The 15,223-nt window shown below is 50.3% G+C and overlaps 1 protein-coding gene across 2 annotated transcripts in view; it reads left to right on the top strand.

Annotated features, from left to right (window-relative positions):
• Scarb1 (scavenger receptor class B member 1) overlaps window positions 1-15,223 on the top strand; it is a 66,734-nt gene that overhangs the window by 37,936 nt on the left and 13,575 nt on the right. For both annotated transcript variants that reach the window (XM_038344619.1, XM_038344618.1), the window contains exons 3-7: window positions 203-344; window positions 2,139-2,342; window positions 3,853-3,948; window positions 5,585-5,700; window positions 9,956-10,122. In XM_038344619.1, the coding sequence (XP_038200547.1) occupies window positions 203-344; window positions 2,139-2,342; window positions 3,853-3,948; window positions 5,585-5,700; window positions 9,956-10,122 (725 nt within the window). The remainder of the gene's footprint in view (window positions 1-202; window positions 345-2,138; window positions 2,343-3,852; window positions 3,949-5,584; window positions 5,701-9,955; window positions 10,123-15,223) is intronic.

The raw sequence follows: 15,223 nt of genomic DNA, 5'->3' as shown, positions 1-15,223 counted from the left end.
GTTTTACTTCTGTACGCCTGTTTCCCCATCTGTGAGACGGAGATGATAAGATGATAGTACCCACTGTGGGTGGCTTCAAGGACCTGGCCTTGGTGGCCAGCACACCAGCGCTCTGGGGTCCCTGGCTGCCAGGGTGTGCTAGGAGCCGATGGGAGCTTCCATATGGCTCCACACACCCAGCTGATCCAGTGTCTCTCCACAGGGAATACAGACATAAGGCCAACATCACCTTCAACGACAACGACACCGTGTCCTTCGTGGAGCACCGCAGCCTCCATTTCCAGCCCGACAGGTCCCGGGGCTCAGAGAGTGACTACATCGTATTGCCTAACATCCTGGTCCTGGTGAGGCTGTGGCCTTGTGTCTACCCCATGCCTCCCCCACTTTCTCCCCTCCTCTCCAGACCACTCCATCCTTCTCCTTGCCTTACTTCCCATCTGAAACTCTGGGACCCCCATCGTGGTCCCTGATGAAGCCTAAAGGTCAGCGCCACTGGGGACCAGTTTGGTAGGATCACGTGAACTAGGCAGGAGGGAGTCGGGAAGAGCAGGCATTTTTTATTTATTTATTGAGGACACTGTGTTGGGAGTTGCTGAATAAGTACCTCAGTGCATGCTGGGACCCACTCATGTCAGAGTAGTCCCAGCTGCCCTGGGGAGGAAGCGAGAGAAAGAGGGGCCAGGAGGACCTTCCCCAAGGACAATATCCCAGACACCAGCTGGGCCAGCCTCACCAGGCCAGGGTCAGACCCCACGGTCTGACTTTCATATCTTTTGGAAGATTCTCTTGATTCCCCACCCCCAGCCCCAGACATAGGAAATTGTCAGAAACACCAACTTTCATGAAGGCAACACAGTTAGCTGCTGGCTGGCTTTGCCCCTCAGCCTCCCTGGCTGCCAACCCCAGGTCTGTTGTCAGAGATGTCCCCAAGACCGACGGGGCCGGAGGGAGAATTTTTGTTTATTTTTATTTTTATTTATTTGTTTGTTTATTATTATTATCTTGAGACAGAGCCTCACTATGCAGCCCTGGCTGTCCTGCAACTCATTATGTAGACCAGGCTGACTTTGAACTTGTGGAGATCTGTCTGCCTCTACCTCAAGTGCTGGGACTAAGGTGTGCACCACCACATCTGGCACTTGGTATTAAAAAACAATAGCAATTCGTGCTGGGCCAGCAGGCTGACCCAGTGGGTAGAAGGTGCCTGCCACTAACCCTCGTGGTTGAGTTTAATCACCTCCAGGACCCACAAGACTCCCACAAGTTATCCTTTGACCTCCATATATGAGCTGTGGCACCCCCAGTAAACAACAGAAACCCTGTGTAGATTACGGAAAATGAAGGGGACCTGTGAGGGTGTGGGGGCTACATAACACACTCAATGAAAATACCTGGAAAGTCCAGCTATGTGTTGCCCTGGAGGCAGAAGGCTTTTGGTTGGGCGGCCTTTGGAAAAACCAAGGCCCCGATGCATGCTGCAGAGGAAAGCCAACACAAAAACTATATCTGCAGCTGCACTCAGGGTACTTTGACCCTGGGGGAGCGGAAGTCCTGGACTCCCAGTCGAGGTGGGGAGGAGACATGAAAAGTGGGTTGGAGTCCCCACAAAGAGGCTGAGGTAGGATACTGAGTTCCAAGTCCACCTGGACTACATCTTGAGACCTTGTGGTAAAAACCTAGAAGAGGGGACTGCAGGGTTTGGGGAGACTGTCTCAATCTGCTCCATTTCTGGGCTCGTGTTGCTGATAGCGTGGGGTTGGCATCCTAGTTGTGAACAGAGCTTTGCGGGCCCTCTTCTCTGGCAGGCCTGTTCCTAATCTTGGCAACAGCCTCAACTGCCCTCAGGTTGAAGGACAGCCTGGGGACCTCCTTCTCTGTGTCCCAACTCTGCTCTGCAGAGCATCTCCTGGTGCTTCATTGGCTCCTGCCAGGCCTCAGCTGTGGCTCTGCAGTTACAGCGGCTGAGGAGGGCTTCTGAATGCCTGGCCTGAGCTTCGTGCCTGCCTGGGAAAACACCCCTGGCAACAAGGACCAGAGAAGGGTCCACACTGAGGGCCCCAGCTCTTTGCCTGACACCTGATGAAGGTGGAGGAGGGAAACACATCCATCTCCCTAGCCCCGTGTCCTTGACTTTGCAGGGGGGTTCGGTAATAATGGAGGACAAGTCCGCAGGCCTGAAGCTGATGATGACCCTGGGGCTGGCCACCTTGGGCCAGCGTGCCTTTATGAACCGCACAGTTGGTGAGATCCTGTGGGGCTACGACGATCCCTTCGTGAATTTTATCAACAAATATTTCCCAGAGATGTTCCCCATCAAGGGCAAGTTTGGCCTGTTTGTTGGGGTAAGTGTCTTCCGTCCACACAGACTGCTGTGGAAGCCAGCTGTCGGGTGAAGACCCTAAACTCAAACCAGCTTAAGTAAAATAGAGGAAATTGGCAGCTCATATAACAGAAAATGCCTCTATTGCATTCGGGTGTAGCTTGATCCGGTTCAAGGGGTGTGTGACTGGTTTAGCTTAGAAATTTGAGGCTCTGCTGGAGGAAGCCTGGATTCTCAAGACACATATCTCGAATGTCCCATTAAGTGCTACTTAGAGGTGCCCCTTATTCTCAGTCTTGACCATCCGTAACCTGAGGTCCCTGAACCCTGACGCTGACTCCCTGCTCCAGCTCAGCTTTCTTCTGAGGGGGTCTGCTAATGACATGGGCTTGAAGTAAGGGTCAGTGGCATGACCAAGTCACCCACAGCTCCAGGACCTGTTTTACGGAACTTAGATGAAATTTACCACTCAGTGGTTAAAAGCACTGGCTGCTCTTCAAGAGGACCCAGATTCTATTTCCAGCATCCACATGGTGGCTCACAACCCTCTGTAGCTCCAGTTGGATCTGACGCCCTCTTCTGGATTTCTCAGACACTGCATGCGTAGACATAACATGCAGGCAAAAGACTCATTCATACACGTAAAATAGAAATACATATACAGTCCTGTGGAGAGCAGGCTATGGGTAAGGTACCGCATCTCCAGTGACCAGGTGAGGACCCCGTGTGGTGGACATGTAACAAGGTGGACTAAGGGCAGCAGGTTGAATGTCCGGTGTTAGAAGCCCCAGGTAAAGCCCTGTTTCTGCGCCTGTCCTTCCCACTCTTCCTCACATCTGAGTTGGGACTCTTGAATAGGGGTTCCTGTGGGGACAGGTGAGGACACAGAGAACATTCCACCAAGTTCTGCTCCCCAGCCATTCCGCTTAGCCAATCTGGGATTAACAGAGCTATTGCTTCTGTGACCTCTGAGCCATTCTACCATGCTGGCTCTTCCATTGAGCTTCTAGATCCTTCCGTGTTACTCTTTCCCCTGGGGAATTTGTATTGAGTGCTTTATTTCTTTTTTTTCTTTTTTCTTTCTTTTCTTTGTTTTGAGACAGGGTCTTCCTATATAGCTATGGCTACCCTGGAATTCACTATGTAGACCAGGCTGGCCTTGAACTCAGAGATCCATCTGCCTCTTCCTCCTGAGTGCTAGGATTAAAATGTGTGCCACTACTCCCCACTTAAATGCCTTTTTATTCTTAATTAACTGCTGGGCCTGATGGAGTAGGCTTGTCATTTCTGTACATGGGAGTATGAGGCAGGAGCATGGCAAGTTCAAAACCAGCCTGGACAACTTAGTGAGACCCTGTCTCAAAATGTGAAGTTAAAAAAAAAAAAGGTTGAGGGTGTGGTCCAATGGCCAAGCACTTGCCCAGCATGTACAAGGCCCTGGGTCCTGTCCCCATCACTGAGTCAATGGTAGCTGAAGAACAGGTGGGGCCCCCAATCCCGGGCTAAGGTCGCTGTTCTCCGCCTGCCCCCAGATGAATAACTCGGACTCTGGTGTCTTCACTGTGTTCACGGGCGTCCAGAACTTCAGCAGGATTCACCTGGTGGACAGATGGAACGGACTCAGCAAGGTGAGCAGGAGGGGAGACAGTCCCAATCCTCTGAAGCAGGGACTATATTGGGGACAAGCCTTGGGGTACAGCAAGCGCTCTCGAGAGGGCGTCAGGGTCACCCGGGGACGTCGCAGGTCCAGGAACTGCCCCTTGAGAGCTTCTGCTGGGAACTCTTCACTCTTCTGCCCTGCGTTCTCGTTTACAAGGCAGACAGGAAGACATTCCCATAAAGATAAGACAATGGAGCCCGGCACCTTGCTTGGACCCACCCGGAAACCCCCAGTGCTGCTTGTGGGAACAGCTTCCTGGCCCTTTACCCACCACCGCACCTCTGTGTATCCAGAGAAATGTGTTTTCCTTCCTTCTTTGAACACACAGAAATCCTGTTGTGTGCTACTTTGCAGTTGGCTCTTCTCCTTAGGACATCTTTGTGTATATTGTGCTTTTGTATTGTTATGTTTGTCAGTCACTGAAGATGGAGCCCAGGCCTTGTGCATCCTCTGCAGGGACTCTGCCGCTCAACCACACCCCCAGTCCTTCAGTGAGGGATTGTTGTAGGCGTGCTGGCACTGAACTCTGTTCCCAGGCCCTCACTTGGAGAGTCTAGGCAGAGACTCTACCATCAAGCCATACCCCCAGCCCTTCACTGGGGGATTCTCAGCAAGCTTGACCTGCTGAGCCATCTTACTGTTCCTATCCTCCTCCTCCCCCTCCTCCCCCTGCTCCTCTTCCTCCTCTTCCTCCTCTTCCTCCTCCTCTTCCTCCTCCTCCTCCTCCTCCTCCTCCTCTTTATTGGTGTTTCGAGACAGGGTTTCACTATGTAACAGCCCTAGCTATCCTAGAACTCATGCTGTCGACCAGGCTGGCCTCAAACTCACAGAGATCCTCCTGCCTCTGCCTCCCAAGTGCTGGGTTTAAAAGCGTCTGCCACCACCACTCCACTAAATTTTTATTTTGAAATAAGGTCTCATTTTGTATCCCAGGCTGGCTTCAAACTTTCAATCTTCCTATCTCAATTGCCTCCCCAGTGCTTAAATCACAGATGTGTATACTACCACACCCAGGCAGCAACCATTCTTTTTGTTTGTTTGTTTGTTTTTTGTTTTTGTTTTTCGAGACAGGGTTTCTCTGTAGTTTTAGAGCCTGTCCTGGAGCTAGCTCTTGTAGACCAGGCTGGCCTCGAACTCACAGAGATCCGCCTGCCTCTGCCTCCCGAGTGCTGGGATTAAAGGCGTGCGCCACTGTGGCTGTCTTGAGCATTGGTTCAGAGTGCTAGCCTCCCTGATTAGAGGTAGGCACTCCGATGGATTCCATTTCCAGGTCTTCAGCTGTTCCTGTTGTCACCTTAACGGCTCCCCTGGCATGTCCCAGCTCCCCTTGTCTGCAGGGTGTGTATGTTGACTTTTGGGGGAGGGAGCAGGAAGATGTGGGCGATAGACCCATTGTAAAGATGACTTAACAGAGTCCCCAACAATGCTGTGTGTTCAGGCCCCGCTGGTGGGGGGCGGGGAGGGAACAGGAAGCTGGGCTTGATGGTCTGTCTACACAGCCTGCTCTGTGCCCGGGTTGAGTATGGTGATATCTGCACGGAGGCATGCCTTAGGCGCAGGCATCGGCTGGCTCTCAGGCTGCATCTCATCCTGTCTGCCCACAGATCAACTATTGGCATTCGGAGCAGTGCAACATGATCAACGGGACTTCCGGGCAGATGTGGGCACCGTTCATGACACCCCAGTCCTCGCTGGAATTCTTCAGCCCGGAGGCCTGCAGGTAACGCTTGCATGGGGACTCCCTACCTCTGCTTCTGCTCCTAGGGAGTGCGGGCCTGGCCCGCTGCGTCCTATGGCTCAGTTTGTCTTGTCACTGGAACAAAACACAGGGGTTACTGGGCAGGGGATTTATTTTGGATATTGGTTGCTTGAGGATTTGCACCTTAAGGGGTCCTCAACCTCCCCTAAACAGCACCCCCCCCCCCGCTGGCTTTGAGCCAGTGGCTGCTGAGGGCTCCGTCATGAGAGTAGCGATGGCAGGAAAAGGTCAAGGTCTGAGGCTGTGAAGTGGAGCTGGAGGCCTGGGGTCTCCAGGACTGACTGCTGGGTGCAGTTCCTGCTCAGTCTACCAATTTCCAACTCCCCTGTCTCAGAGGTGTGCTGAGGCCTTGTAGCTTGGGCTCCACCATCCCAGGGTCCCTACTGTGGCCTGGGGAGACGTGGTGGGTCTCTGGGCTCATTCCTGAGTGGTGCCCTAGCTGGTGTTCCGTTCTGGCCACGCTGGAGGTGACCTTGGCCTGGGAATTCATCGGGCTGACCTTTGAGTCGTCTGCCTCTCCAGCTAACACAGGCAGCTGTGCTCCGTGCCAGATGTGAGCACAACCGTGATGGGTAAGCAAAGTCTGTGCCTCAGTGCTCGTGCCCCATTGGCTACATTCAAAAGCAGAGCTTTGTAGTGATGAGCTGCGGGCAGGGCTGCTTTTCGTCCTGCCCGGCTCCCACATGGTTAGCTTTACGCCCGAAATAACAACACACAAATTGTACTCTTTTAAACACTGTCTGGCCCGTTAGTTCCAGCCTCTTATTAGCTAAATCTCACATCTCTTGCTTTAACCCATATCTAATAATCTATGTAACACCACGAGTGGTGTCTTACCCAGAAAGATTCAGCATGTCTGACCTGGTGGCTGGCTTCATCGCAACTGGTTGTAGAGGCAGGGCAATTGTCTGAGCCATCTACCTCACTTCCTTCTTCCTGTTCTGTCTACTCCACCTATCTAAATCTTGCCCTATCAAAAAGCCAAGGCAGTTTGTTTATTAGCCAATAAGAATCCTCCATCATTTCCCCTTTTTCTGTTTAAACAAAAAAGAAAGGCTTTAACTTTAACATAGTAAAATTACATATAACAAACAGTTATCAAGTTAGAATTACAGTTACAGTATTTATATCCATTTTACTTTTATCATAACAAAGGAAAACAACTATAACTATCTATTGAGCTTTGTTATTTTTAAAAATGTATTGCTATTTTTTATTGTATTTGTGTGGGTCTGTGTGCCTGCACGTGGGTGCTTGTGGAGGCCAGAAGGTGTCAGATCACCTGGAGCTTGTGTTATAGGTGGGTGATGAGCTGCCCAGCGTGGGTGCTGGGAACTGAACTTAAGTCTTTCTAGAAGAGCAGTAAGTGCTCTTAACCACTGAGCCATCTCTCCAGCCCATTTGTGTGTGTGTGCACGTGCGTGTGTGTGTGTGTGCACGTGCATGTGTGTGTGTGCGTGAGTGCACACGCGCTGATAATGGAGCCCAGAGCCTCACATACACTAAGTAAGTGCTCTTCTCTCGACTCATGCCCCAGTCCCCAAATAGGATTCCAGACTTAGAGGAAACATCTTCAGCCTGGCCTCTGTCGATGACAGAGGTGATTGAGGTGGCTCAGGGCTGGGGAAGGCTCAGTCTGTAAAGGATTCACCATTAGCAAGAGAACCTGAGTTCAGTCCTCAGAACTTGGCAGCAGCCTTTGCCTAGGAACCCAGCACTGGGGAGGCGGAGGGGGGAGAGAGCTGGAAAGCTGTTCAACCTGGCAGAATGGGTGAGCTCTGGGTTCACAGCGAGACCATCTCAAAAAAGAGGTGGAAGAGTGACTGCAAAAGAAATCCGCTCTCGGTGTCTGACCCACAACACACACACGTGCACACACGTACACATATAAACACACCCATGGCACACCTATACCCGTGGCACAAAGGGAAAGGAAAGATGCATTTCCCTCCCAGGTTCTGAGCTTTCAGAACACGCTCAAGATGCTTTTGAAGATCTTGCAGGCAGTGTGGTGTGGTGGGAGCTCTGAGGGGTGTGGCTCAGTGGTGCAGCACTTGCTTGGTTTACGTGAGGCCCTGGGTTCAGCCAGGTTAGTGTTTCTAATGAACCTGTGACTGAAACTGAGGAAGAGCCTGGGATCACACAGCCCCTTTCAAGGCCACCCTGAATGACCTGAAGCCCTACCATTAGATCCCACGTGGTTTGTTTGTTTTCAAGACAGGGTCTCTGTGTAGCCTTGGCTGTCCTGGAACTAGCCTGTAGGAGAGACTGGCCTCGAACTCACAGAGATCCACCTGCCTCTCCCTCCCACAAGTGCTGGGATTAAAGGCGTGTGCCACCACAACCAGGCATAGATCCCACTTCTTAAAGATTTCCCCAATCCAGTAGCACCCCCCTGAGACCAGCACTTGACCGCAGGACTCTTGTGCATTCACCCACATGGCAGCCAGTTGCTCCCTGTGTTTCTATTCTCTTTGCTCGTCTCTGGAACCATTGCTCCACACACTCCTCTGTTTGCTCTCTCCTGGAATCCCTTGAGAGTGGGATGCAGGCCAGATCCCTTTCCATCAACCCTGGTGGGGGGGGGGGGGTTTCTCCAAAAACAAAGGTGTTTTCTTACACAATCACAAGGCTCAAAATCAGGGAATTTAACATCGACCTGATAAGATCTTCTGAGTTGGTGCTGCCACATAAATTTAAAAACAGACCATGCTTGTAATTTCAGGTTACTATCTATCCATGTGGGTGGGCGTGGGGACCAAAGCCCAAACTCCAGGCAGCTAGTCAGTTCACTTACAAGAGCAGAGAGTTAAACTGAGTGCGCTCACACCTAGGGCTCAGATAGCTGGCTCCACTCTCATATAGGCCATGATCCAGATCTAGGGAATGGTGCCACCCACTGTGGACTTGGTCTTCCCACAACGATTAAGGGAATCACAACAGTTTCACGGGCTAGCCTGATGTAGACACTCTCCTATTGAGAGCCTCTTTGCAGGAAATTCTAGATATGTCAAATTGACCAAACTTACCATCACACTGTGTGAAAATAATATTTTATTTGACTAAGATATTTATTTGTTGGATATATAAATTTATTTATCTAAAATATTATTCTAGACATTACTGAGAAGAGCTTTTGTTTAGTATCAGGTCTTAGAAATCTGGGTGCCAGCCAGGTGGTGGCAGCGCACGCCTTTAATCTCACCACTCAAGGCAGAGGCAAGTGGATCCCTTTGAGTCTGAGGCCAGCCTGGTCTATGTAATGAGTTCATCCCATTTGGACTCTTATTTGCCCTGAGATGGTCTTGCTGTGTAGCCCTGGATCGGGCAGATTGTGTGTGTGGGGCGGGGTGCTGACTATGGACAGAGTGGGTCACCCCATCCTTGTTTCCAATCAGGAATATGATTGAGGTTGGACCACGGGGTGAATGGATGGAGAGGAGTGAGGGTGGGCAAGGGAGACCCGGAGAGCCGAAGTCTGATGTGTGTGCATTCCAGGCTGAGGGAGAGGTGGGATCCAAAGTTCCTGGGGCAGGAAGGGGTATGTTTGAACAGCACCTCGGAAGCGCTTGGTGGGTGGAGTGAGGCAGGAGGGGTGAGGGAAGCAGGGGGTGGTATCCTACTACAGGTTGACAGTAGGGGTCCTGGTGATTGCTTGTGCCTCAGCATCCACAGGAGATCATTGCCCAAAGCCCTAGTTTCCACAGTCCTCTGTGCTTCAGTCCCTATCCAGAGAGCATGGTCCCGGGCGGTGGTGGCGCACACCTTTAATCCCAGCACTCAGGAGGCAGAGGCAGGTGGATCTCTGTGAGTTCGAGGCCAGCCTGGTCTATGAGCACGTTCCAGGACAGCCATAGAGAAACCCTATCTTGAGGAGAGAGGAGAGAGAATAGCATTTCACTGTAAATGGACAGGGGCTCTGTAAACTTGAGATTACCTCAGGGGACCGCACCTGGTGCACCAGGACAGTGCAAGTGCTGGCTTTCTTTATTGTTTGGGGAACAAGGAGAAAATTTACCAGGTGGGCAGTGCAGGTGCAACTTTGCTCACGTTTTATTATTATTATTTTATTTTGATTTTTTTGAGACAGAGTGTCATATCATCTATCTAGGCTGGCCTTGAACTTGCTGTGTAGCCAAGAATGACTTTGATTCCCTGATTCTCCTGCTAAGTAGAGCACTAAGGAAATAATTTTCACCCTGCCTTCTCCCTGCAGGTCCATGAAACTCACCTACCACAATTCAGGGGTGTTTGAAGGCATCCCCATCTATCGCTTCACAGCCCCCAAGACTTTGTTTGCCAATGGGTCCGTCTATCCACCCAATGAAGGCTTCTGTCCGTGCCTCGAGTCTGGCATTCAGAACGTCAGCACCTGCAGGTTTGGTAAGTGTCTCCTCTGCACTGCTTCCCTGCCTCCAGACTGAGGCGAGAGGGTGGCACCAGGATTTTATCTGCTGCCGGCTTGCAGTCCCATTAATCTCTGGTCTCTGCACCCCTGATGAGTTCAGTGCTACAGATAGGGAACTAAAGATAATGCCACCCTGATAAATGTCCCACCAGCTCTCATTAGCCACAGGCTATATCACTCGAAGTCCGAAGGGGCCAGCCCTGAGGTTAAGATTCCGACAGTGGGCATTGTTTCTTGGCCATGGAGAGGAGTCTGCCCTCATCCCCTTCCTGTTTCTGGAGGCACCACATTCCTTGGCTTGTGGCCCCTTCCTTTCAACCTACTATCCAGTTTGAGACCGTAGCGCTGTGTGGCCCAAGTTTGCTTCTAACTTGGCATCCTTCCTGCCCCTGCCGTCTGAGCACTGGGGTGGTAGACACATACCCTGACACCACCTCCGCCAAAACGCTTCATTCTGTGCCCTCCTCCTCTGCCCAGCTCATGTTTTCAGGACCCCAGAGACTGGCTGGCTGGGGGCCACTGTGAGACTAGAGTCTGAGCGATAGCCGATCTTTAGCCTGGTGGCTGCGGCTGTGATTCCTTTGCCCACTGGGATGTGGGTGGGAGCACCCCTGGGGCCGTTCACCTGCAGAGAAGCAACTGCTTGGCAGAGTCCAACTGGCGGTTCTGGTGTTGTATAAAACTCTCCTCTTCAGCCGAGCCGGGTGTGTGACTCTTGGTGCTGGCTGTGTCCCCTTGGCGTCTGCTCTGAGTCCCAATCGTGTGCCAGACCCTGCTATGCCCACCTCTGTTGCTCTATTTGGATACCTGGGTGTCAGCTCCAGGCCACACCCCCTCACCCCTCACCTGGTGGTCAGGCCTAGGCAACTCCAGGTCCCTCCCGCGCATTCTTTCTCCTTCCGCCCCAGCTTCTTCCCCAGCCTGCTACTGTGGTCCACTCAGTCCCCTGCCAGCTCATGTTTCACCAGATGTGAATCAAATTAAAATGAAAAGCTTCCTCTGTTCATATCCTCTCAGAGGCCCTCCCTGATCTTCCCACCGTCCTCTTTGGCCCACCGGGCATTCTTTGTGCATTCTCTTAGCACCTTCCTAGTGCCTGCTCCAGGCTATCGAGTTATTTAACCCTTCCCTGCCTGCCCCCTCCCTGGACTGCAAACCTTGTGCCTTGCCTCCTCCCCCCACCCAGGATGCCCAGCCTGCCTTACAGTCATTGTTCACAAAGTGTTGAGCTATGCACAGACAGAAACAGGAAGGCCTGAGGCAGGGTGGTGACCTGGTTGGTGGGACACAACCTCTCTCTGACTGGGTCTGACTTTCAGAGCCTGTTTGCATGGAACACTAGAGAAGTGGGCTGGGGGATACCGCCGTGGGGCGGGAAGAAGAGAAGTGAGGGAATGGCGGATTTTGTCTACAAGTTCCCCTTGTAAGACAGAGCCCACCAGGCCACCTGCTGCACAGACGACTGGGGCCGGTGGCAGCTGACTGCGGCACGTGTCAGTTCATGGGATTCAAGTTTCCGGGGCAGAGCCCTACAGGACTTTCCTGTGGGCAGGAAGCTGTATCCACAACCCCAGCTCTGCCTTCCTCTTGGTGCTCCGTCCCAGAGCTTGCTCCAGTTGGTCTAGTCACCGAGACCACACCACTGGAGCAGTGACATCCTGACATCCCTGTAGAGCTCTGTTGAAAGGGACAGAATTTCAGATGTGCCAGAGGGTCTAAGTGTACCATGTCTGTAGCTTGTTCTTTGTTTTTTTTCCAGGGGGAGTGTGAGTACAAGCATGTGTTTGCAGGCACTTGCATGCATGGAGGCCAGAGCTGGGTGTCTTCCTCAATTACTCTCTATGTATTTATTTTTTGAGACAGATGCTCTCACTAATCTGTGACCTGGCGAGCTCTAGGGAGTCACCTGCCTCTGCCTCCCGGTGCTGAGGCTACAGCTCTGCCTCCCGGTGCTGAGGCTACAGATGTGTGCTGCCACATCTGGCTTTCAATGTGAGTGCTGGGGACCTGAACTCAGGTCCTCAGGGTTGCGCAGGAGACACTTCACTGACTGAGCCATTTTCCTGACCCCCAACACTTACTTTTTCAAACGGGAGAAAAACAAGGACGGGGAGGGGGTGGCTCAAATGGTCTGAGCAATTTGAAATCTGCAAAGGGAGCACAGCCATGTGGCCAACAGCAACCCCACGAAGAGGCAGACCTTGTAGGGTGCAGTGTTTCCCGCTCCTCCTGCCCACTGCCTGATTTTTGGTCTCCAGGCTCTCTGCCCTGCACCGGTCTTCATGTAGATGGAGTCATGCTGTGTGTTCTTTCCCCCTTATTCCCTAATGCCGCCCCTACCGCATCCATATGGTCCATCTGCAAGACGGTGGGTGATTGGATTTGGCTTCTAGCTTGTTGTGTACTAATCCATTGTGGGACTATGCTCCGCCTGCCCTACCCCTTCCTGGCTCACGGAGCTATCTCGTGGCATTTCACTATTACAAGGGTGCTTCTAGAACATTCGTGCACATGCTGTGAGGGTGCACCCGACGGAGTCCACCTTTCTGTGGCATTTTATCTGACGATAAAGAATGCGCATAGGTTTCCCCTTCTGGGTCACGAGAATTCCTTGGACTCAGGACTCCCCGTGTGTCATCTCCCTGTCTTGGGACCTTTCCTGGAGTGTCCCTTAATGACTACTGGGGTAATCCTGAGCAGTTAAGTCTGGATGCGTGGATCATAAAGCTATAAATTAATTATACTTATTGCCTGGGTGTGTCTCTCCGAGGGTGTTTGAAAATAAAAAAGGAAGATGAAGCACCACCTGTTGTTAGAAAGCCACATGGGTGTGCCATGTGCAGCAGGCCGTGTCGGCAGCCATGACACCCTGCTGGAATCTGTGTCTTCCAGGTGTGGTTAGGTGGCGGCTTCATTTCTCCAGGATCCACAGTGTCCCTCCTGTAGAAATGGGGTTCTGGTGTTTGCTGGTGTCTCCTTTCACAGAATGGATCGGAGGGGTGGAGACGGGGTTTTCCAAACTGAAGGCAAGAATGGGTGACCTTAGAGGGTCTGTGGGTTCACCTGGATTCTCAGGGACTCCTGTTCTCCACCATAATGAGTCCTCTGTCCCATCAACCAGCTCTCAAGCAATGACACAGAGGCTTCTTATTAATTATAAAAGCTTGGTCTTAGCTTAGGCTTGTTTCTAACTAACTTTTTTTTAAAGATCCATTTATTTATTCCATAAACAATGTTCTTTCTGCACATATACGATTGCATGCCAGAAGCGGGCGCCAGATCTCATTAAAGATCTGTGTTTGCTGGGAATTGAACTCAGGACCTCTGGAAGAGCAGCCAGTGCTCTTAATCACTACCCATCTCTCCAGCACCCTAACTAACTCTTATAACTTCAAATAACCTGTTTCTAGTCTACATGCTGTCACATGGCTTGTGGCTTTTACCTCTCCTCCTGCATACCCTGCTTCCTCTGTGTCCGGCTGGCAGCTCCTTCTTCCTTTTTCCCAGAATTTGGTAACGAGGAAAACTGTTGCTATCACTGTTTTGCCTTCAACTCTGTCAGAGACCTGAGAAGGATATAATACTACCTGAGCGAACAAGAAGTGTAGAACCAACAACTTCTAAAACTATAGAAATGGACAGAAACCATTGGCTGTTGAGACAGTCACCCAAGGTTCCTCTGCAATGCTGGGGCATCCATCTTCGGCCTACAGGCCTAGAATAGTTGACAGACTCTTCTGGGAAGCAGGAATTTTGAAGGACTGTCCTATCTCGTCTTGACAAAGTTCCACAGTTGCCATCTTTTGTGTTTTGCTTGTCTAACTTGGACAGCACACTGTCAACAGTCAAGGCAAGAGCAGTTTCTTGCCCAAATGGCAAGCTTTCCTACAGTGAAAGCAAATTCCATATGGAGTTTCTTCAATACCCATCATCCTCTTTTTGAAATAAATTGGTGCTGCCAGAAGCAGACGTGTCTCACTGTCATGGAAAGCCTTATGTTATTAAAATATTAAAGTGCCGTATTCTGTAGGTCTCTGAAGTGTTTGAAGACCATCTGTCTATTTGACATATGTCTCTGATTGACCTTGAAAACATACCTAACATGACTATAAGTTTGATTGTTATAGATGACTAACTACTTCTGTATTTCTTTATTGTCCTAAATAGCTTTCAAGGACTAGAACTCTACATTACATTTTAAAAATATCTTAAACAATATCTTAAACAAGACATAGAAACATAATGCAGTATAAAAAAATAACCTTAAATTTGTGTAAAAATACAAAATCCATACCTATGTAAACTGTTTGAAACTAGTATTTACTTTTTTGCTTTAAAAGCAGATTCAGTAATCTACCCTTTTAACCTATCAATCCTATATCATTTTTTCTTTTCAGAACGAGATCCTAGACTCTGATCTCTTTTGCTTAGTTTTCTTCCTGACCATGATGATAACAATTTATAACCAACCTCCTTAAACAATGTTAAACAACCATAACCCACCTACCAACCAAAAACCACCCACCCTACCTCTTGGGAACGTGGGCATTATGTTCTCTAGATTGTTGTCTGGGGTGATGGTATCTTTCGGGGAACCTGAAGAAAATGAGATAAAGATCAAGTTCTGAGAGAACCAGCTGTTGTCCTGTCTTGGTGGGATGGCAGAATGCAAGGCTTATCTGAAGTCCTGACTGGAGTGATCTGTGAGGCTGGACCATTTTGATGTTGTCCTGAACAGTTTGTAGAACAAAACTGATCTTTGGGGGGTGTTTGTCAGCTTAATGGCATTACCACAATCCAGGTGGGTTTGTCACTGTGGGGCCCCAACATCCTTTTAGAGACTTCAAAGTCACTGTTAAGAATGGTCACTGTTCACTGTAGGAAACTTAAACATTTTTTATATCATATGCAGCAGATATTAGAGATCCTACAGGATCACAATCTATTAAATACATCTGGGTTATGCAGACTTAGTTCCTAGTTACCTACTTCAGACTCAAGTCCAAATCACATACAGGAAGTTAAATGAAACCTATTTCTAGAATCAGTTAGTACTCTGTATGACCATTAATATTA

The sequence above is a fragment of the Arvicola amphibius genome, chromosome 10 (genome assembly GCF_903992535.2).
Source record: "Arvicola amphibius chromosome 10, mArvAmp1.2, whole genome shotgun sequence".
Taxonomy (NCBI): Eukaryota; Metazoa; Chordata; class Mammalia; order Rodentia; family Cricetidae; genus Arvicola; species Arvicola amphibius.
The sequence above is the reverse complement of the archived record's forward strand: the minus strand, read 5'-3'. Positions and strand labels throughout refer to the sequence as shown.